At 36.6% G+C, this 23,322-nt stretch overlaps 1 protein-coding gene across 1 annotated transcript in view; it reads left to right on the top strand.

Moving 5' to 3' along the window:
• The window catches only part of ARID2 (AT-rich interaction domain 2), a 207,613-nt gene that overhangs the window by 96,475 nt on the left and 87,816 nt on the right, over nt 1-23,322 (top strand). The window contains exon 4 of the mRNA XM_069584502.1: nt 19,272-19,405. Within this exon, the coding sequence (XP_069440603.1) occupies nt 19,272-19,405 (134 nt within the window). The remainder of the gene's footprint in view (nt 1-19,271; nt 19,406-23,322) is intronic.

The raw sequence follows: 23,322 nt of genomic DNA, 5'->3' as shown, positions 1-23,322 counted from the left end.
CACTCCTTTCTTCTGTACTGTTTAGCTATCTTTCTAATGTACCATGAAAATAGAAACTGGCATGTGTGATTTCTTTTTACATTGCTTCTCCTACTACTTCAAAATTATATTTTAACTTATCTTCTCACTCGACTCAGAAGGAATAGCTATACCTTGTACTCTATTTTTTCCTTGATAAAAACATATTTACCATAGAAAATTTAGTAACTATAAATAAATTAAATATAAATCACATAATTCTAACACTAATTACTGTCAACATGTGTCAAATATCGTTAAGACTGTTTTGGAGAAGGAAATGGCAACTCTTTCCAGTATTCTTGTCTGGGAAATCCCATGGACGGAGGAGCCTGGCGAGCTAAAATCCACAGGGTCGCAAAAGAGTTGGACACACAACTGAGTGGCTAAACAACAAGACTATTTTCCTTGCGTGAATTTACTTATGAAGTGTTTATTTTAAATAAACAGGATCATAATTTATTGAATTTTCTAATTTATTATTATAGAATCAGATATTCTTACATGCTGATTAAGTATTCTTTTACAATGACATTTTTATGGGTTGCATAGAATTCTCATGCATAAAACTCAGAGTACCAGTTTCCTATTGAGTGGTTAGGTTATTTTTTATCCTTATAAATGATGATGGACAGCTTTCTTTCTTTAAATCTTTGAACATGTTTGAATAAAAATGTTTATTTCCTTTGAGTAATTTGCTAAAGGGAGGATTTCTGAAATAAATCATGTTTATATAATGCATTTTTTTTGTATTTTAAAATTACATTTAAGTCACTAATTTATCCAGAAATACATTTGATCTGTACAGTGTAAAGTAAAAAAAAATTTTTTTTGTTTTCTAATAATGAATCTTTTATCCCACTATTAATTATTGAATATCTTATCTGTTTCCCACACTTATGCAAAAATGCCACTTTTTAATATTAGACAGTGGTTTGCTCTGTTTTATCTTATTAGTTCAGCTCTTAACTCTGTTTTAAGTTTTATGCCATTTAATAGATTTGGTATTTATAATTAGCCTCTTTTATTTTAAACATAATCAAGAAAGAAAGAAAATTGAAATAACATGAAGGGTAAGAATGTCTCCATTATGAAGGTAAGCACTATAATAATTTTTTTTAAATTTCATTCCCCAAATACTTTGCTCATATATGCAAGCATATAGCTGATCTCTTTTCTAATACATAGGTAGAAATATATACACCAGTGTTCTTCACTTTTTAGATGATATATCAGTATGTATGGATATAGTTCAGTTTAGTTCAGTCACTCACTCATGTCCGACCATTTGCGACCCCATGAACTGCAGCCGGCCAGGCCTCCCTGTCCATCACCAACTGCCGGAGTCTTCCCAAACCCATATCCATTGAGTTGGTGATGCCATCCAGCCATCTTATCCTCTGTCGTCCCTTTCTCCTCCTGCCCTCAGTCTTTCACAGCATCAGGATCTTTTCAAATGAGTCAGCTGTTTGCATCAGGTGGCCAAAGTATTGGAGTTTCAGCTTCAACATCAGTCCTTCCAATGAACACCCAGGACTGATCTCCTTTAGGATGAACTGGTTGGATAACCTTGCAGTCCAAGGGACTCTCAAGAGTCTTCTCCAACACAGTTCAAAAGCATCAATTTTTCGGCGCTTAGCTTTCTTCACAGTTCAACTCTCACATCCATACATGACTACTGGAAAAACCATAACCTTGACTAGACAGACCATTGTTGACAAAGTAATGTCTCTGCTTTTTAATATGCTGATTTCATGGCTATAGTCACCACCTGCAGTGATTTTGGAGCCCCCAAAAATAAAGTCTGTCATTGTTTCCACTGTTTCCCCATCTGTTTGCCATGAAGTGATGGGACCAGATGCCATGATCTTCGTTTTCTGAATGTTGAGCTTTAAGCCAACTTTTCATTCTCCTCTTTCACTTGCACTAAAAGGCCCTTTAGCCCTTCTTCACTTTCTGCCATAAGGGTGGTGTCATCTGCATATCTGAGGTTGTTGATATTTCTCCTGGCAATCTTGATTCCAGCTTTCGCTTCCTCCTGCCCAGCCTTTCTCATGATGTTAAATAAGCAGGGTGACAATATACAGCCTTGACGTACTCCTTTTCCTATTTGGAACCAGTCTGTTGTTCCATGTCCAGTTCTAACTGTTGCTTCCTGACCTGGATATAGGTTCTCAAGAGGCAGGTCAGGTGGTCTGCTATTCCCATCTCCTTCAGAATTTTCCACAGTTTATTAACTTGATTTTAACCATTATATGGTAATTCAACTTAATCTAAAACAATATTTTACTATTATTTCAACATGTAGTTTTTTCCCAGTCTTTCATTGTGATAAACTGCTCTAATGTTAAACTTCTTTATCCTATTCTTTGCCAACATGTGATACAGGATAAATTTCTAGAACTGGAATTATTAGCAGGCCTCTTTTTGACTGCTTAATAGCTATATGCAACCCTTTATCTAACATGTACACTTGAAGCAAAAATAGAAACCTAATTAATTGGAATGATTCCTTTTATATCTGTAAATGTGTCAATACTTATTCAGTCTTCAAGAAGAAACAACTTAATGTTTCACAAGTTATTCCATTTAGCTTTAAGTTCATGATCTCTTGGTAATGTCCTCTAGACTTGTGTTTCATAAAAACTATGTTCCTAAAAGTGGAAAATTGGGGATATACTCCCCAATACTTAACAATGTAGTGTGCATCCCAGGTGGCACTAGTGGTAAAGGGTCTGCCTGCCAGTGCAGAAGACACAGGAGACATGGATTTGATTCTTGGATTGAGAAGGTCTCTGGAGTAGGAAATGGCAGCTGACGCCAGTATTCTTACCTAGAAAATTCTGTGGGCAGATAAGCCTGATAGGTTACAGTCCATGGAATCACAGAGAGTCGGACCCTACTGAACATGAGCATACATACTAGTGGGGCAGAAATACCTAAAAAAAATTTGATACAATGCTGAAAGTGAAATAAATTACATTTTAGATTTTACTTATTAACCATATAAAGTTTTTGTGATCTTAAAATGTAAGTTTATCATTGTTTATTTCTCTCCCCCATGAGAATGTTAGATGAGGATACTTGTTTATCTGCTTTATTTGTCCAGCATTCCAAATGTCTGGCACATAGTAAATTCTTGATAAGTATTTGTTGAGTGAATGATGAAATACTATTTAATCTGAGCCATAAACTTCAACTTTTCGGAAATGTCAATGTGATTGAAATGTCTGTTTCTATATTCAGCTTATTTTAATAGGTTGCTTTTCCATAATGAAAGAGTGATACATGGATGAAAATTGAACAAATGCATCATTGTGTACACATAATAAACTATAATTCTCCATTTCTTAATTCCTTTTGTTAGCTACATTGTTTTTCTGTTGAAATTTAACATTGTTTTCCATCTTGCCCTGAGATCAGTCTTTCTTGCAAATTTTGGGTTACTGTCACATTTTTATGCATAAGAGTCCCAGTAGATACATCCTAGCCTTAAAAGTCTGTGTGATATTTGAGGGTGGTTGCCATTGAAGGACAGTTTTTTTCTGGGAGAGGAGAACATTAAAGAGAAGGAAAAGCATGATTTGGAGATTGGATAATGAAGGAAAAGAACCAAAAGGGAGAAATGTAAGGTTCTGCAAGATAAAATGGAAACCACTTCCCCCAAATTGGAGGATACACAGTCTCCACCACCAACGTTTTCACATCACCACCACCAAAAAAAAAAAAAAAAAAAATCATTCATTAAAGAAATTACACTTTCCTGTATAAAATAAAAGAGGGGGCTCTTGAAATAGGATTCTTATGAATCAAAGCCACAATAAATGAAAGCCTCCTAAATTTATGGAAAGCTACCATAGGAAGAAAATATAATGTGAGAATCAAAATATCTCAGTAGATGAAATCCCTTCCCTCCAAAGATAACAGCTACACAGCAGTAGAATATTGTAACAGTGCTCTGAACTGAATAAAATAACCTGAAATAAGCATTTGGAGATATGAAAAACCAATTAAAATCATAAACCTAAAAGCAAAAAAGGAAACAAAAAATTTATTCTTCAAAGTCCCATGAAATCACAAGCAAAGAAACCTAGAAGGAAATGAGAAGAGAGTTGATTGAACCCAAGAAAAATCATGGGAGAAAAAGATAAAAATCATCTTAGAAATGAATTCAAAATTTCAAGATGCCTAAGGGGGAATGGATTTGACTGAAATTTAATAAAAGACATTTAAGAAAAGCAGAAAAATAATTAAAATGAAAATGAATTAAATAAAAGAGAAAGTGATTGAAATGGAAATGAGGTAAAAGGGTCAACATACATGTAAAACTGAATTAGGAAAATTAAAAAGAGATAATATTTAAAATTATAATTTTTAAACAACTTCCAAAATAGACCTGCATCTACATACTGAAAGGACTGTAGACTACCTGGAGAAATTACTGTTGAACAGTTTAGAACAACATATGTGCTAGGTTGGGCTTCCCTCTCAACCTACTGTATATATTGGTAAATTGGAAGTCGTCAAACAGGAGATGGCAAGAGTAAACGTTAACGTTTTAGGAATTGGTGAGCTAAAATGGACTGGAATGGACAGATTTAATTCAGATGACCATTACCTACTGCGGGCAAGATCGCTTAGAAGAAATGGAGTAGCCCTCTAGTCAATGAAACAGTCCAAAATGCAGTATGTGGGTGCAATCTCAAAAATGACAGAATGATCTCTTTTTGTTTCCAAGGCAAACCATTCAGTATCACGATAGTCCAGGTCTATGCTGAGAGGGTAAAGCGTCTGCCTACAATGCGGGAGACCGGGGTTTGATCCCTGGGTAAGGAAGATCCCCTGGGGAAGGAAATGGTAATCCACTCCAATAGTCTTGCCTGGAAAATCCCACGAACGGAGAAGCCTGGTAGGCTACAGTCCATGGGGTCACAAAGAGTCAGACACGACTCAGCGACTTCACTTAATAGTGACTTAATGCCCATACCAGTAGTGGTAAGGAGCTGAACAGTTCTATGGAGTACCTACAAGACCTTGTAGAACTAACACCCCAAAAAGATGTCCTTTTCATCATAGGGGACTGGAATGCAAAAGTAGGAAGTCAAGAGATACCTGGAGTAACAGGCACACTTGGCCTTGGAGTACAAAAGGAACCAGCGAAAAGGCTGACAGTTTTGCCAAAAGAACGCACTGGTCGTAGCAAACACCCTCTTCCAACAACACAAGAGACAACTCTACACGTGGACATTACCAAAGGATCAATACCGAAATCAGATTGATTATATTGTTTGCAGCCAAAGATGGAGAAACTTGATAGAGTCAGCAAAAACAAGACAAGGAGCTGACTGTGGCTCAGATCATGAACTCCTTACTGCCAAATTCAGACTTACATTGAAGAAAGTAGGGAAAACCACTGTGGCATTCAGGTAGGACCTAAATCAAATCCCTTACAATTATACAATGGAAGTGAGAAATAGATTCAAGGGACTAGATCTGATAGACAGAGTGCCTGATGAACTATGGACAGAGGTTCACAACATTGTACAGGAGGCACTAATCAAGACCATCCCCAACAAAAAGAAATGCAAAAATGGAAAATAGTTGTCTGAGGAAGCCTTACAAATAGCTGAGAAAAGAAGAGAAGTGAAAGGCAAAAGAGAAAAGGAAAGATATATACCCATCTGAATGCAGAGTTCGAATGTATAGCAAGGAGAGAGATAAGAAAGCTTTCCTCAGTGACCAGTGCAAAGAAATAGAGGAAAACAGTAGAAAGGGAAAGACTAGAGATCTCTTTCAAAAAAAAAAAAAAAAAAAAGACTAGAGATCTCTTTCAGAAAAATGTTCTCTTGGTTCTCTTGATACCAAGAGAACATTTCATGCAAAGCTGGGCATAATAAAGGACACAAATGGTATGGACCTAAGAGAAGCAGAAGATATTAAGAAGAGGTGGCAAGAATACACAGAAGAATGATACAAAACAGATCTTCATGCCCCAGTTAACCAAGATGGTATTATCACTCATGTGCAACCAGATATCCTGGAATGCGAAGTCAAGTGGGCTTTAGGAAGCATCACGACAAACAAAGCTAGTGGAGGTGATAGAATCCCAGTTTAGCTATTTCAGATCCTGAAAGATGATGCTGTGGAAATGCTGCACTCAATATACCAGCAAATTTGGAAAACCCAGCAGTGGCCACAGGACTGGAAAGAGTCAGTTTTCATTCCATTCCCAAAGAAACGCAATGCCAAAGAACATTCAAACTACTGCACAATGCACTCATCTTAACCCTAGCAAAGCAATCCTCGAAATTCTCCAAACCTGGCTTCAACAGTCCATGAACCGTGAACTTCCAGATGTTCAAGCTGGTTTTAGAAAAGGCAGAGGAACCAGAGATCAAATTGCCAACATCCGTTGGATCATGGAAAAAGCAAGACAGTTCCAGAAAAACATCTACTTATGCTTTATTTACTACACGAAAGCCTTTAACTGTGGATCATAACAAACTGTGGAAAATTCTTCAATAGATGGGAATACCAGACCACCTGACCTGCCTCCTGAGAAATCTGTATGCAGGTCAGGAAGCAACAGTTTGAACTGGACCTGGAACAACAGACTGGTTCCAAATAGGGACAGGAGTGAGACAAGCAGCATAATGTCACATTGCTTATTTACCTTTCATGCAGAATATATCATATGAAATGCTGATCTGGATGAAGCACAAGCTGGAATCAAGGTTGCCAGGAGCAATATCAATAACCTCATATACACAAATGACACCACCCTTATGGGAGGAAGTGGCAAGCCTCTTGATGAAAATTAAAGAGGAGAGTGAAAAAATGGGACTTAAAATTCAACATTCAAAAAACTAAGATCATGGCATCCGGTCCCATCACATCATGGCAAATAGGGAAATAGTGAAACAGTGACAAACTACTTTCTTGGGTTCCAAAATCACTGTAGATGGTGACTGCAGCCATGAAACTAAAAGACACTTACTCCTTCATAGAAAAGTTATGACCAACCTGGACAGAATATTCAAAAGCAGAGACATTACCAACAAAGGTCCATCTAGTCAAAGCTATAGTTTTTCCAGTTGTCATGTATGGATGTGAGAGTTGGACTATAAAGAAAGCTGAGTGCTGAAGAATTGATGCTTTTCAACTATGGTGTTGGAGAGTCCCTTGGACTGCAGGGAAATCAAACTAGTCAATCCTAAAGGAAATCAGTCTTGTATATTCACTGGAAGGACTGATCCTTTAGCTGAAACTCCAATACTATGGCTACCTGATGCAAAGACTGCTCATTGGAAAAAACACTGATGCTGGGAAAGATTGAAGGCAGGAAGAGAAGGGAAATGACAGAGGATGAGATGGTTTGATGGCATCACCAACTCAATCAGCTCAGTTCAGTCACTAAGTCGTGTCCAACCCTTTGCGACCCAATGAATTGCAAAACGCCAGGCCTCCCTGTCCATCACCAACTGCTGGAGTTTACTCAGACTCATGTCCATTGAGTCGGTGATGCCATCCAGCCATCTCATCCTCTGTCGTCCCCTTTTCCTCCTGCCCCCAATCCCTCCCAGCATCAGAATCTTTTTCAATGAGCCAACTCTTTGCATGAGGTGGCCAAAGTATTTGCATCAGCTTCAGCATCAGTACTTCCAGAGAACACCCAGGACTGATCTCCTTTAGGATGGACTGGTTGGATCTCCTTGCAGACCAAGGGACTCTCAAGAGTCTTCTCCAACACCACAGTTCAAAAGCATCAATTTTTCGGCACTCAGCTTTCTTCACAGTCCAACTCTCACATCCATACATGACCACAGGAAAAACCATAGCCTTGACTAGACGGACCTTTGTTGGCAAAGTAATGTCTCTGCTTTTTAATATTCTATCTAGGTTGGTCATAACTTTTCTTCCAAGGAGTAAGCGTCTTCTAATTTTATGGCTGCAGTCACCATCTGCAGTGATTTTGGAGCCCAAAAAAATAAAGTCTGACACTGTTTCCACTGTTTCTCCATATGGTTCCCCTGAAGTGATAGGACCAGATGCCATGATCTTAGTTTTCTGAATGTTGAGTTTTAAGCCAACTTTTCACCCTTCTCTTTCACTTTCATCGAGAGGCTTTTTAGTTCCTCTTCACTTTCTGCCATAAGGGTGGTGTCTTCTGCACATCTGAGGTTATTGATATTTCTCCCAGCAATCTTGATTCCAGCTTGTACTTCTTCCAGCCCAGCGTTTCTCATGATGTACTCTGCATAGAAGTTAAATAAGCAGGGTGACAATATATAGCCTTGATGTACTCCTTTTCCTATTTGGAACCAGTCTGTTGTTCCATGTCCACTTCTAACTGTTGCTTCCTGATCTGGATACAGGTTTCTCAAGGGGCAGGTCATCTGGTCTGGTATTCCCATCTCTTTCAGAATTTTCCACAGATTATTGTGATCCACACAGTCAAAGGCTTTGGCATAGTCAATAAAGCAGAAATAGATGTTTTTCTGGAACTCTCTTGCTTTTTCCATCATCTAGCAGATGTTGGCAATTTGATCTCTGGTTCCTCTGCCTTTTCTAAAACCAGCTTGAACAGCAGGAAGTTCATGGTTCACGTATTGCTGAAGCCTGGCTTGGAGAATTTTGAGCATTACTTTACTGGCGTTTGAGATGAGTGCAGTTGTGCAGGAGTTTGAGCATTCTTTGGCATTGCCTTTCTTTGGAATTGGAATGAAAACGGACCTTTTCCAGTCATGTGGCCACTGCTGAGTTTTCCAAACTTGCTGGCATATTGAGTGCAGCATTTTTACAGCATCATCTTTCAGGATTTGAAATAGCTCCACTGGAATTCCATCACCTCCACTAGCTTTGTTCGTAGTGATGCTCTCTAAGGCTCACTTGACTGCACATTCCAGGATGTGTCTCTAGGTTAGTGATCACACCGTCGTGATTATCTTGGTCATGAAGACCTTTTTGTACAGTTCTTCTTTGTATTCTTGCCACCTCTTCTTCATATCTTCTGCTTCTGTTAGGTCCATACCATTTCTGTCCTTTATCGAGCCCATCTTTGCATGAAATTTTCCCTTGCTGCTGCTGCTGCTGCTGCTGCTGCTAAGTTGCTTCCGTCGTGTCCGACTCTGTGCGACCCCACAAGACGGCAGCCTACCAGGCTCCCCCGTCCCTGGGAATCTCCAGGCCAGAACACTGGAGTGGGTTGCCATTTCCTTCTCCAGTGCATGAAAGTGAAAAGTGAAAGTGAAGTCACTTAGTCGTGTCCGACTCTTCATGACCCCATGGAATGTACCCTTGGTATCTCTTAATTTTGTAGAAGAGATCTCTAGTCTTTCCCATTCTGTTGTTTTCCTCTATTTCTTTGCATTGATCGCTGAGGAAGGCTTCGTTGTTGTTCTTTGGAACTCTGCATTCAGATGCTTATATCTTTCCTCTTCTCCTTTGCTTTTCACTTCTCTTCTTTTCACAGCTATTTGAAAGGCCTCCCCAGACAGCCATTTTGCTCTTTTGCATGGGGATGGTCTTGATCCCTGTCTCCTGTACAGTGTCATGAACCTCTGTCCATAGTTCATCAGGCACTCTGTTTATCAGATCTAGTCCCTGAAATCTATTTCTCACTTCCACTGTATAATCATAAGGGATTTGATTTAGGTCATACCTGAATGGTCTAGTGGTTTTCCCTACTTTCTTCAATTTACATCTGAATTTGGCAATAAGGAGTTCGTGATCTGAGCCACAGTCAGCTCCCAGTCTTGTTTTTGCTGACTGTATAGAGCTTCTCCATCTTTGGCTGCATAGAATATAATCAATCTGATTTTGGTGTTGACCATCTGGTGAAGTCCATGTGTAAAGACTTCTGTTGTTGGAAGAGGGTGTTTGCTATGACCAGTGCGTTCTCTTGGCAAACTCTATTAGCCTTTGTCCTGCTTCATTCTGTATTCCAAGGCCAAATTTACCTGTTACTCTTGGTGTTTCCTGACTTCCTACTTTTGCATTCCAGTCCCCTATAATGACAAGGACATCTTTTTTGGGTGTTAGTTCTAAAAGGTCTTGTAGGTCTTCATAGAACCGTTCAACTTCAGTTTCTTTAGTGTTACTGATTGGGGCATAGACTTGGATTACTGTGATATTGAATGATTTTCCTTGGAAACGAACAGAGATCATTCTGTCGTTTTTGAGGTTGCATCCAAGTACTGCATTTCGGACTCTTCTGTTGACCATGATGGCTACTCCATTTTTTCTCAGGGATTCCTGCCTGCAGTAGTAGATATAATGGTCATCTCAGTTAAATTCACCCATCCCAGTCCAATTTATTTCACTGATTCCTAGAATGTCGACGTTCATTCTTGCCATCTCCTGATTGACCACTATCAGTTTGCCTTGATAGACTTGAGTTTTAGTAGTTTCTGCGAGTTGGTGATGGACATGGAAGCCTGGGATGCTGCAGTCCATGGGGTCACAAAGAGTTGGACACGGCTGAGCGACGGAATTTACTGGGCTTTTCTCATAGGCCAGTCGGTAACTTATCTACCTGTAGTGCAGGAGACGCTGGTTCAATTTTTTGTTCTGTCAGATCCCTTGGAGGAGGAAATGGCAACCCACTCTAGTATTGTTGCCTGGAGAGTGTCCCATGGATTGAGTTCCTGAGAGACTACAGTACATGGAATCGCAAGAGTCAGACAGCAATTAGCGAGTAAACCACCACCACCACATGTACTAGCTTCTGCATTTACTTCTGTGGTGGTTGTTGTTTAGGTGCTGAGTCATGTCTGACTGTTCTGTGACTACAGGGAATGTAGCCTGCCAGGCTCCTTTGTCTGAGATTTCCCAGGCAAGAATACTGGAGTTGTGTGCCATTTGTTTCTCCAGGGCATCTTCCCAACCCAGGGATCAAACCTTTGTCTCCTGTATTGCAGGCAGATTCTTGACTGGGAAGCCTCCATGGCAGCCATCTTACTTCTTTGGTACTTGGGCGAGAAGGACATTTTCAGCATCTAATTTAATAATGAAGAGGCATCAGATAAATTTAAATTGAAGGATTTTCTGCAAAGTAACTGCCCTCAGTTATTTAAAATGTCAAGCATATGAAAAAGAAAGAGAAATAATTTAAATGGTTTGAAAAAACTGTGTGTGTGTGTCAAGGGGAGGTGGGAGGGAGGGAGGGAAAGGGGTTGAGTGAAAAGAATATCATAAGGCAAATAAGCAATGTGTAAACAATTGATGTATCTGAATTGAGGACATAGGAATTGTTTATAGTATTCTTGTGACTTTAATTTTTTAAAGAAGTTTATAAAGGGTCCTAAGCCCAGAGAATTTGGGGAGATTTTTACATAATTTGGAAAAATTCTCTTACCTACTTAAGTGTACATAGACTTTTAATATAGTTTATTGCAGTTTTAAGACTTGTACAAAGGTTTTTTAGCAAAAAAGATCACATGGATCCAAAATTCTTTTTAAAAAACATTCCCCCATTTTTTAAAATAAACTTTCTCCATAGCATGGGTTTCTTTTAAAAAGTGATTACTTTCTTTTCATTGTCAAAATTTCAGTTTTATTTTAAAGGGCAGATTAAATGTCTTTTTGTTTTCTGAATTATATGTTTAGGTAAGATACTGCTCATCACCTAATGTTGTGACAAGAAAAGTCAGCAATTTTGGGACTTATCAAAAGTAAAGTGTGTAACTCTTAAGATTGGTAGCACTTTTAAGTATTCTTCACTAAAAAGCCATTTGACCTTTGTGGCACAGAATATTTTTCTGTCACTTCACATCTCATTATGAAGTACATTTGAAGATTTTGCCTTATTTCAGAGACCTTTTTAAAAAAATATGATTGATCGCATTGAGATCATGTTGTGTCATTTTTGGTGATTGTGACTTCAGTTTCTTTGCTACATTCACATGCCTGTACTTGAGCAGTACATGATAAGTGGTCACCTTACTTTTATAATCTTCTCTCCCTGACCTCTTTCTCTTCTTCCTTTTCTTCTATCTTCCCTCATCCCCTCCCCCAGCTTCTTCCACCCCTTCCCACTAAAGTAACTGTTTCTTCATTGTGGCCTTAAGTAGATTTAATGTGCTTTTCTGAAAAGTTTCTTAAGCTATTTGCTTATGAGAGTATATCTTCTCTGTTACAACTTTCCTTTAAAGACTCACCAAAACGTAGTTTTTTGTGAATTTCCTTTTTTTAAAAAAAGAGAACCTGGTAAATAAAAAGATGATGCTGTGAAAGTGCTGCACTCAATATGCCAGCAAGTTTGGAAAACCCAGCAGTGGCCACATGACTGGAAAAGGTCTGTTTTCATTCCAATTCCAAAGAAAGGCAATGCCAAAGAATGCTCAAACTCCTGCACAATTGCACTCATCTCACACGCCAGTAAAGTAATGCTCAAAATTCTCCAAGCCAGGCTTCAGCAATACATGAACCGTGAACTTCCAGCTGTTCAAGCTGGTTTTAGAAAAGGCAGAGGAACCAGAGATCAAATTGCCAACATCTGCTGGATGATGGAAAAAGCAAGAGAGTTCCAGAAAAACATCTATTTCTGCTTTATTGACTATGCCAAAGCCTTTGACTGTGTGGATCATAATAATCTGTGGAAAATTCTGAAAGAGATGGGAATACCAGACCACCTAACCTGCCCCTTGAGAAACCTGTATCCAGATCAGGAAGCAACAGTTAGAAGTGGACATGGAACAACAGACTGGTTCCAAATAGGAAAAGGAGTACATCAAGGCTGTATATTGTCACCCTGCTTATTTAACTTCTGTGCAGAGTACATCATGAGAAACGCTGGACTGGAAGAAGCACAAGCTGGAATCAAGATTGCTGGTAGAAATATCAATAACCTCAGATGTGCAGAAGACACCACCCTTATGGCAGAAAGTGAAGAGGAACTAAAACGCCTCTTGATGAAAGTGAAAGAGGAGAGTGAAAAGTTGGCTTAAAGCTCAACATTCAGAAAATTAAGATCATGGCATCTGGTCCTATCACTTCCTGGGAAATAGATGGGGAAACAGTGGAAACAGTGGCAGACTTTATTTTTTTGGGCTCCAAAATCACTGCAGATGGTGATTGCAGCCATGAAATTAGAAGACGCTTACTCCTTGGAAGGAAAGTTATGACCAACCTAGATAGAATATTAAAAAGCAGAGACATTACTTTGCCAACAAAGGTCTGTCTAGTCAAGGCTGTGGTTTTTCCTGTGGTCATGTATGGATGTGAGAGTTGGACTGTGAAGAAAGCTGAGTGCCGAAAAATTGATGCTTTTGAACTGTGGTGTTGGAGAAGACTCTTGAGAGTCCCTTGGACTGCAAGGAGATCCAACCAGTCCATCCTAAAGGAGATCAGTCCTGGGTGTTCTCTGGAAGTACTGATGCTGAAGCTGATGCAAATACTTTGGCCACCTCATGCAAAGAGTTGGCTCATTGAAAAAGATTCTGATGCTGGGAGGGATTGGGGGCAGGAGGAAAAGGGGACGACAGAGGATGAGATGGCTGGATGGCATCACCGACTCTATGGACATGAGTCTGAGTGAACTCCAGCAGTTGGTGATGGACAGGGAGGCCTGGCGTTTTGCAATTCATGGGGTCGCAAAGAGTTGGACACGACTGAGCAACTGAACTGAACTCAACTGAATACTTTGAAACCATATGTGTGTTTTTTTATTGTCTTTCTCTCCTGAGGGATAAATTATAGCTTATTTTTTGGGTGATAATTATTTGGCTTTTCTTTTCTCTTACTTGTCTATTGCTAAAGAAAGTATTTAACTTTTTGCTTATGATCTTTATATAAATGGAATAAAATCAGTATTATTCTGATATGATTTATCTTAACATTTTGTTGTTGGCTATTTTCATTGATCTGTGTTAGTTACCTAATTTTTACTAACATATCATATTTCACTATATGAATATGCCACAGTATTTTTCTTCATCCTATCATTTGTGAATATTTGATTTGTTTCCATTTTTCTCTAGGATATATGAATAAGAATATAATTGTTACATCACAAGATATTCTTCTTCTTCTACTTTTCTCTGCATATTACATACATTAATGTGTTTATTTCTCTCTCGTTATTTGGAAAGTAATAATCTTGACTTTACTTTGGTTGTTAAACAGTTGTAGAAATATTCCCAAGAAATATTTCCCTTAATATTAACTATAAGAATAAACTCATTTGATTACTCTTCCTGTGTAAATAAGAATAGAATAATCAAAGGAGTAGGGTAATTCTGGATATTTCTAGAATTGACTTTATCTTTGGAGCTTGCATATATCATCAATATATGTCTGAGTGTTTTTTCTTTTCATTAATTTTTGCTTGATGATCCTTGCACCCTGACACCCCAGGGACCTTTATGATATACCCGTTAAGCCTTTTTTACCTAAAGAAATTTTTCTCTTATATCAGTGATAATGCTTCTGTTTACTGTATTCTGGTCTTTTCTTCAGGACTACTATTTCCCCCCATGTTTGACGTGCTGTTTATCATGCATGTTTCATTTTTATCCACCCCACTGTTGTCATCCTTTCCGTCTCTTTAAGAAGCCATTTCTCGAGCATGCCATCTACATTACTGAGGTGACTTTTACATTGTCAAATCTACTTTTTCATTGTCTGCTTTGCAGGGATAATCCTGGGCAAAGAAATGTTGTTCCTTACGTTGTTGGTTTGCAAGTCAGTATTCTTGATTTTTGTGCTAGGATGTTTGATCTTGAAAGTTACTTACATGCCACATCAATAGGGGTCCCATTTCCTGATTATGCCAGTCTTTTCATGCTAGTGCTTCTGAGAGACGCTCCACATCCCTGGATCTTTGGGTTCATTTTGACAAGCTTCAAGGTGAAGTTTAAAGGACTTTGCTTCTTTTGACAGCCACTGAGTTCAACTCAACTTTTTCTTAAACAATTGTCATTCTGATCCCTTTATCAGAAACATTCTCATATTTTATTGATCCTTAGTGGCTAAAGGAAATCCCAATTGAAGTTGCCTTTTTATGCGTTTTGGCTTAAGATATCCTCTACTTTCCACTAGAACATCTTACTCTCTTCAAGAATTGTTTTGCAAGTTAATCTTATAAATCCTTGAAGTTGCTTTTAATGAACCAGAATTTCTGAAAGTTTTCTAAGTTAGAAATTATGCAGTATCCCTCAATTTTTACTCTTTAAAGTTCATTACAATTGGATTTAAGGAAAGATTAATATTCATTCCTTGAACTGTCATCTTTTCCAAAAACATTTCAAAAGTTTTATATAAAAACTTAGCTTGGGGCTGGTGCACGGGGATGATCCAGAGCGATGATATAGGGTGGGAGGTGGGAGAGGGGTTAAGGATTGGAAACTCATGTACACCCGTGGTGGATTCATGTCAATGTATGGCAAAACTGATACAGTATTGTGAAGTAAAATAAAGTAAAAATAAAAATTAAAAAAATAAAAACTTTAATATATATATTATATAATTTTATATAAATATTACATGCATTTTTTAATTTTTAAGAATTCTACCAAAATATTTATAAATAAAGTTATGAGGTACCTGGGAATTGCTTTAAAATAATCTGGAAAGTATTGTGAAGCTGGTAATTGTGTTATAGATGAAACAAGGTTGACCATGAATTTTTCTCTCTTTTTTTTTTTTTTTTACCATGAATTTTGAAATCTGCTGATGGGTACTGTTGTAGTAGTTTCTCTACTTTTACATAAAATCATAAAGTTATTTTTAATTTTCCAGGGGATAAATTTCTTTCAATTGATTGCAATTACAGAATGTGCCTTTTACAGTATATAATCTTAAATTTATTGTGGTTTTCTATGTGACTTGGCATATGGTTAGTTTAATAATCTTTGTGGAGATTTGAAAAGAAAATCATTGTGTATCTAATAAATCAGTCTTATTGGTGATTCTATTTAAATCTTGTGTGAACTAATTTTTTGAGTACTTAATCTGTCAGATACTACAGGAGGTTAAATTTTTCTGCATTCATAACTTTACTGCCTATGTTATTTGATGCTTCTTGAAATGACTCTTCCTCCCACTGTATTGGTCCTACATATTAAACTTTAATTGAGTAGTGCCATTTAAAATAATTCTTACGTTAAATGTTCACATTTGGCCTTCATCCTTTAAGTCTGTCATGTATGGCATAGAATCCACCACAAAATAAACTGGGGCCAAGCTGAAAAAAGAAGATGCATTTCACCCCAGTTGTCTGTACCTAATGTTGAGCTAAGGAACCTTGTTTTCTGAGTCACCTGTTGAGAGAGTAACTGCCATCTGGATTTCAATATTTTACTAGTCTTGAGTCAAATATGTCATGTATTAGGTAGATTACTGAATGAGGTCTGTAAATACCTGTTTGATTAAAATATATCAACTATTCAAAGCAATGTAATCGACTTGGAGAAGAAAGAGAAATGTGTAGTCTATTTTTTGTAGTTAAATGAGTGAACACTGTATATCTGTCAGTGTATGAGCTCAGGGTCATGTTAGAGAATTAAATCTGAAGACCTAGATTTGGAAATGTAACTTTGTATTTTAGCTGCTTTCTCTTGTCTATTAATTTAGTTTTTAGAAGTATAACTCTTTGAAAACCAAAAAAGGACTTTATGCTTAATAATTGAGAGAAACAAGAATCAGAACTGGATGCCAAACCCCCTGTTGAACTATGAAAGGTCGAGTCTCAGTTGCGAATGTTTAATCATGAATGAGAACAAGTGCTGACCCTCAAGCCAGGGAAATAAAAATTTCAAAAATTATAACAATTTGCCTAAGCCATAAATTTCTGGAGATTGGAATTATGTAATCTATTTGGAGGAATAGAGTTAGAGAGTCAAGGGACCAGAAGTCATATATTTTAAAAATTGTATGAAAATTTGAATTACAGAGGGGTTTATGTATATAGCATATACTGTTTATTACTAGTGCTTGTGGTGTTTCAGTCACTCCATTTTTGCTTTTGCTCCATTTTGAGTGTTCCAGAAAGGAAAAAAGGTGTTTATGGTTTTTCTTTACTAGTAATGTTGTTTTCTCCCCAAGTTTCAAATCTACTATGCTCAATTATGGAATTCCCAGGTAAAGAACCTGCCTGCCATTGCAGAAGACATAAGAGACGTACGTGGTCTACCCCTGGGTCGGGAAGCTCCCCTGGAGAAGGGCATGGCACCCCACTCCAGCATTGTTGCCTGGGGAATCCCATGGACGGAGGAGCCAGGCGGGCTTCAGTCCATAAGAACTGCAGTAGTGTGTGACTGCTGCAGTGGCTTCCCACGCACTATGCGTAATAATGAGTAACAAAGTTATCAAGAGCATCTTAAACATAGTATAAGGTTTTGATTTTAAATTTTTATTTTTTCATTGTTATTTTGATTTTATTTAAATGATGTTAGTTAAGAAAAATTATCTTTAACTTGCTTTTAACCATTCCACAGTGAGCTCAATTCTGAAAGAACATACTTTGTAAAATATCTCTATCACTACTATTGCCTGCAGTATTTCATGTAACATAGATTAAACCCTCATTTGCAGAAAATGTCACATGATTTTTGAGCAGCTATTTGTGTTCAAATTTGTGTAGACTCTTCTTTTGATGATTTTGGCATTAGAAATTCAAAAAGGATAGGTTTGATTTATGACTCATACATAAGTCTATCATGAATCTATACTAGAGAGAGACTGTCTCTTTTTAATCATATTTTTGTTTTGATTTATAGTCTTTGGCTGTAAATTTTATCTGCTAGGGTCCATCAATAGGATCAGGGTGAAATGTATGCAACTGTATACTGTCCTCAGTGCTCAAGGGTTAAATGTGGGCATATGTGTCTGCTTTTGTATCTCTGGCAGTGGAGAAAAGTGTTGGGTTCATTAGCTCTCAAGCTACCAGTTAGGAAAGAGTTCCTTGCTCAAGCTGAGCTTATATGGAGAACTTCGAAGGAATTGAAAGGGGCAATTTATTTCCTTTCTAGTCTCCAAGATGTGAATTATTGTGCCTTGGAAAGCTGGAAGGGAAAAATGAAGAATTATGATGAGTATCCTTGCTATTAGTTTTTATACCTAAATTTACAACTTTTATTCATCCTACCTTGAAAGTTACGGTTTGCTACTAAAAACACAGCAATACTTCTGAGATCATTGATACCCCTCTCCGTCATCTCAGCTGTCTGTTAACTATAAAAGCAAAGGGTTTTTAAATAGTGACTAATGGACTTAATACCTGCCTGGTTCAGGAATGATGGAAAGACCTATAAAATGATCACATCTAGAACTTCACTATGGTATTTTTCAGCTTGCTTTTTATGAAGTATAATAACAAGTTCATTAGGTACAGTATTGTGTTTGACAGGGGTTTGACCAGTTGCTTCCCTATTTAAAAATCTTTCTTGTGGGAATCTTATTCTAAACTGGTAGGTGATGATAGATTATAAATATGGATATTTAATTCTGATTAATATTAAGAAGATTGCCCATACACAGTGATGGTGATATTGTGGGAAACACAGGAACAGTCTTATAAATTGGTCAAAATGTTTTGGGCACATCACTTTTGAGTGAGAATTTGGTAGTATTTCCTGTTTAAAGTGATCACACCATTTCCACTGTCTATGGAGAGGAAAATATTCAAACAAGTGCTGAGATTAAGCTTATTGCTGCATGGCCTGCAATAGCAAAAAACAAAACTGAACACAGCTAAATACAACACTAGTGATCTAGTTAAAATTATGATATATCAATCAGAGCATATATTATACACCTGTTAGAAATGACTGAGGTAATACTATATGTATTGACCTGCAGGATCTCTAAAATATGTTGTTAAAATATGCACAAAAAATATACTGAAGGCACATGTGATCAGTGAGATGGGGAGGCCAGGGACTCTTCTCACTTTTACATTGTTATTACAATGACCATGTATAACTTGTTTTAATCAGTAAATAAAATGTGCTGTCATTTATCTACATGTAGTTGTCCTTTGATAGTCTTTACTTTTATATGTTTATTTGTACAATAGTATGGTCTTTTCTAGGCATTTAAAACCGCTTTTAGAACTATTGCATTGAGTTTGTCTCCAATATTACTGCTGAAGTGACTCTTCCACTAATATAAGAAGTTTGTGGTATCTTGTTAATATTATTATTATTTTTAAATTTAGGGCCTCTAGAAAAAGAAAACAGATCTATGTGGTAAGAGTTAAAATATACAACATGAATCTATTTTTAAATCTCTGCTGTGCTGTTTTTCTATTTCAGTTACCTAGAAAAGTACGAGAAAGTTCATCATTTTGGGGAGGATGATGATGAGGTACCACCAGGCAATCCCAAACCACAGCTTCCTATTGGTGCAATTCCATCTTCCTACAATTACCAGCAACACAGTGTGTCAGGTAAATATCACTGGAAAATGAAAAAAGGCATAGGTACACAGTTTTGAGTTAGAATAGAAATCATCCTATGAATTGAAGTGGTCCCTTACTTTGCACATGAAAATACTGAAAGCCTTGGGTTAATACTGCTTCTAGAAATCAGCATGTCACTGGCATAAGGACCCTGTCTGTCATAGCCTACATAGAAGACTTTAGTTGCAGGAATTTTTAGAGTTACAAATATACATATACTTTCCAATGAAATTTTTTTTTTTATTAAAGATCAGTTTAACCTAAATTGTCACTAAAACGAGAAGAGGAATGTCCTGTTAGAATTAAGGAAGCCAAAAAATACGCACAGCATCTACTAAATTTTCTACAATTCCTGGCATTCCCAGCACCAGAATTTCTCAGAAGTGTTTCTTACTATGTTTGAACTGTTCTCCTGCCATGGTACCAGGGACTTAAGATTTTTTTCATTTTCAAGTCATTCTTATAATGGTTATAGAGGAATCTGCAGCTAAAAAAGAGCAAGACTCAAGTTGGAAATAGTCAGGTTGAGAGTCTAATGAAGAGGTTCTCGAGGCAGAGTTGATGAGATTTCCAGTGTTTGTGGCTCCAGAAGGTGATGACTAGGAAGAGAGCTCTGAAGAGATAAGCAGGTCTTTTCTTTATTCACCAATATTTGGCCTGAAAAAGAGGAGATAATATCTTTTTCAAGAGGATAGTCTTTATAAAAATATACAGATATCTTGATCTTTATTATTCTTCATTGGTATTAATACCAATCTTTTAGGTAATCATTAGGTTTAAGCTCTCTCATTTGTGCCAGTATCACTGATTTAAACTTTTCATGGTCTATTTTCAAGTTTCCTCTATGTTGAATTTGACCCTATTTCTTTCCCAATCAGTAATAGCTGAGGAAACAGAATCTCCTAGAATCTGTGATTTCCAGTAGAGGAGACTTCATCTGATGATTTTGTATAACTGAGGCTTGGGGGAGGGGTTGTAGCAGTGGTGAGTGCAAACCAAATTTACCTTTATTTTTAATGAGAAGTTGCTACCTTGGGAACCATTGTTAAAGGAGAACATTTTAAGTCATCATGTAAAAGATCTTGCTTACTGTTTAAGCTGATTAAATAAAATGAGGTGGTTTGTTAGGTAATATGCTTCCCATTTTTAGAAAGAGCTAATGACCATTATCTAATTCAAGGATGTTATAGAGGCTGTTCCTACACTGAATGAGACTTGGTACTGTAACCTTTAAGACCGTTCTGTAACTTTATGTCACTGCTACATTATAGCAACAACAGAACTATCTGTTCTTATAGGTTAAATAGATCTTGGTGTCTATTACACTTCTCAAACTAACCCATTTCAATATTAGATATAGTTTAAAATGAAAATTTTTTCTGGATCTCCCCACACCCCCCCCCCCTTCCCTGATTTAAGCATGGTTTACTTCAAGAAAGAAGCTATTTCTGGTATTTCAGAAGTCTATTGAAAGTCATTGCTAGAGCTATGCAATTTTTAAAGGAATGATAGAATTCTTAATCTGGTGTTATAATAACTAACTCCTTTCTGATATGCTGTCATATGCCTGCCTTTTGTTGTTTAAGGAGAATCTGAGCAGTTATATAACATATGTAGCATGTTTGACAGAATCAGGATTGGGGACTTATTAGAAATTACCTGGGAGCATCAGACTACAGTATATCTAATTCATACTGAAAAGAGGTAGTGTTCAGGGCAGCATTTATGAATTTGAAGGTGCTTTTTATTATCCCAGAAGGAGCCATAGCAACATTTTGACAGTGTTCAAAAAATCAACATGACTGTCAATATATAAAACAAATCCTTCATCAGCGATTCTTTTCAAATGCCATTAAGGAAATATAGTAAGCTTCATAGCTGTCAGTGTGTATGTGTGTGCGTATTTAAATAAACACCAAAGTAGAATTACATAGTGGTAGGTTAAAAGCCTTAGGATATTTTAGTTAGAACATTTAAAAGATTTGTGTAGCTTTGGATTGATGTATGTGGATACATGTATTTATCTAGAGATGCTTACATTTAAAAAAGCTATTCTAAATACTTTGAAAGGTAATATGATAAATTTAAATTGGCATTTAGCATGAAGTACAATTCTACTCATAATTGTCAGAATATTGTACATTGATAGAATATGGAATGAAAATTTTATAAGGCTATTGACTCCTTTTGCCCAGTGACTTTAAGCAGCCAAAAATGTATTAGGTATATTTTGCTTTGAATTTTAGAATTGTCATTTATTTGCATAATTGTGCATATTTTTTTTTTGCCAAGAGGACCTAATCTTTTGGCTTTCTTCTTTGTTCTTTCTTCCTTGATATTGATTAGGATATAGTCAGTTCTGCAGAATCGTACTGGGAACTTTTTGTTCACCTTCTCTTTCCCTTTAAAATTAAAAAAATTAATTTCTAAATTAAAATTTTTAAATTTGTTTGCGATATCTTTAGTAGAAAAATTCTGAAAGGTGAAACTGACACATGACAAACACATTGAAATTAATAGTACTGTAGAATTTAAGAGCTAGCTAGGATTTTAGCGATCATTTAATCCAATTCAATCATTTTGGCCAAAGGAGGCCAAGCACACTATCCATTTACATTTTTGTTACTTAAATTTGGAAAAGCTTTATACAGGAAGATTTATTATTTTGATTTTATCAGTTGTATTAATATTTGAGCAGAGATTTTCCTTTACATGTCCTGTATTCTTATAGATACTTGAACTACAACAATCACTGCCAGTATCAATGGAAAGAATGTACTGTATGATATCTATAATATAAACAACATTCCAGGAACAATTCTCCCTTTCCTCTGAACTGATTATCTCAGATTCAGTTAAACTTGTCAGCAGTGATGTGTTTGTATAGACATTGTGTGAAGAACATTGAAAATTCCCAATCTCATTCCTATTATAAAATTGTACCTATTCAAACATACCTCCTTGGGGATGGGAAGGGAGGCTCTTAAAATCTTGTAAGCATTTCTCTTATATTAGATTCCTAAGAAGGAATCTTTACCAAACATCATATAGTTAAAGGACTTTTCATAATTATCATATTAATTTATTTTATTTTAATTGGAGATGTCTTTTGGCAAAGCCATTCACGTAAGGATGTATTGAATTGAGTATATGGTGGCATCTGTTATTCTTCAGTAGCAAACAGACCAATTCCAAGATCATATTGAAAGCACAACAAGACTGTGACAGATGTTGAATTATGGGTTCCAGATTTTTATTTCTGTTGGAAATTTGCCTGAATATTTTGTGGAATCTAAAGCCTTAAGTATTGCTGAAACTTGGCATCTCATGATCAGTTCCAGTGTGCAATAAATACCAAAATGTATTTCTATGTTCACAGAAGTTACATTACATTTTCCCAAGATATTTATGTTATATATGAGAAGTTTATTTTTTCAAGATTATAAGACATGAACAATGTATTGTTGTTCAACCTTAAATATTATAAAGAATCTATGTCAATTCATTTATAACTGTATTGTGATACTTAATGGAGAAATTCCTAGAACATTTTAATATTGAAGAGGTGTCTCTTCAAATATCTATTGGGAAATAAAGTTTCTTACCTACATGATTTTCTTCTGTGGAATGTTGTGACAATGGATTCCTACTTGCATCCCATTTAGTGACATTCTTAAAAGATTTTTTTTCAAGTCCATATTTTTCTGAAATGTTTTGTGTAGCAGTTTTCTAACTCTTGTTTCTTTCCTTTTCCCATTACACTAGTTAGATCTTTATATGATAAATGTATTAGGGGTGTGTGTCTCAGGACATAGCTGCCAAGGCCTAAATTATACCAGTTTAGAGTCAGTAATTATAAAAATACAACATTTTCTAATATATATATTATGATTATAGATAAGTTT

This window comes from Ovis canadensis, chromosome 3, assembly GCF_042477335.2.
Source record: "Ovis canadensis isolate MfBH-ARS-UI-01 breed Bighorn chromosome 3, ARS-UI_OviCan_v2, whole genome shotgun sequence".
Lineage (NCBI taxonomy): Eukaryota > Metazoa > Chordata > Mammalia > Artiodactyla > Bovidae > Ovis > Ovis canadensis.
The sequence above is the reverse complement of the archived record's forward strand: the minus strand, read 5'-3'. Positions and strand labels throughout refer to the sequence as shown.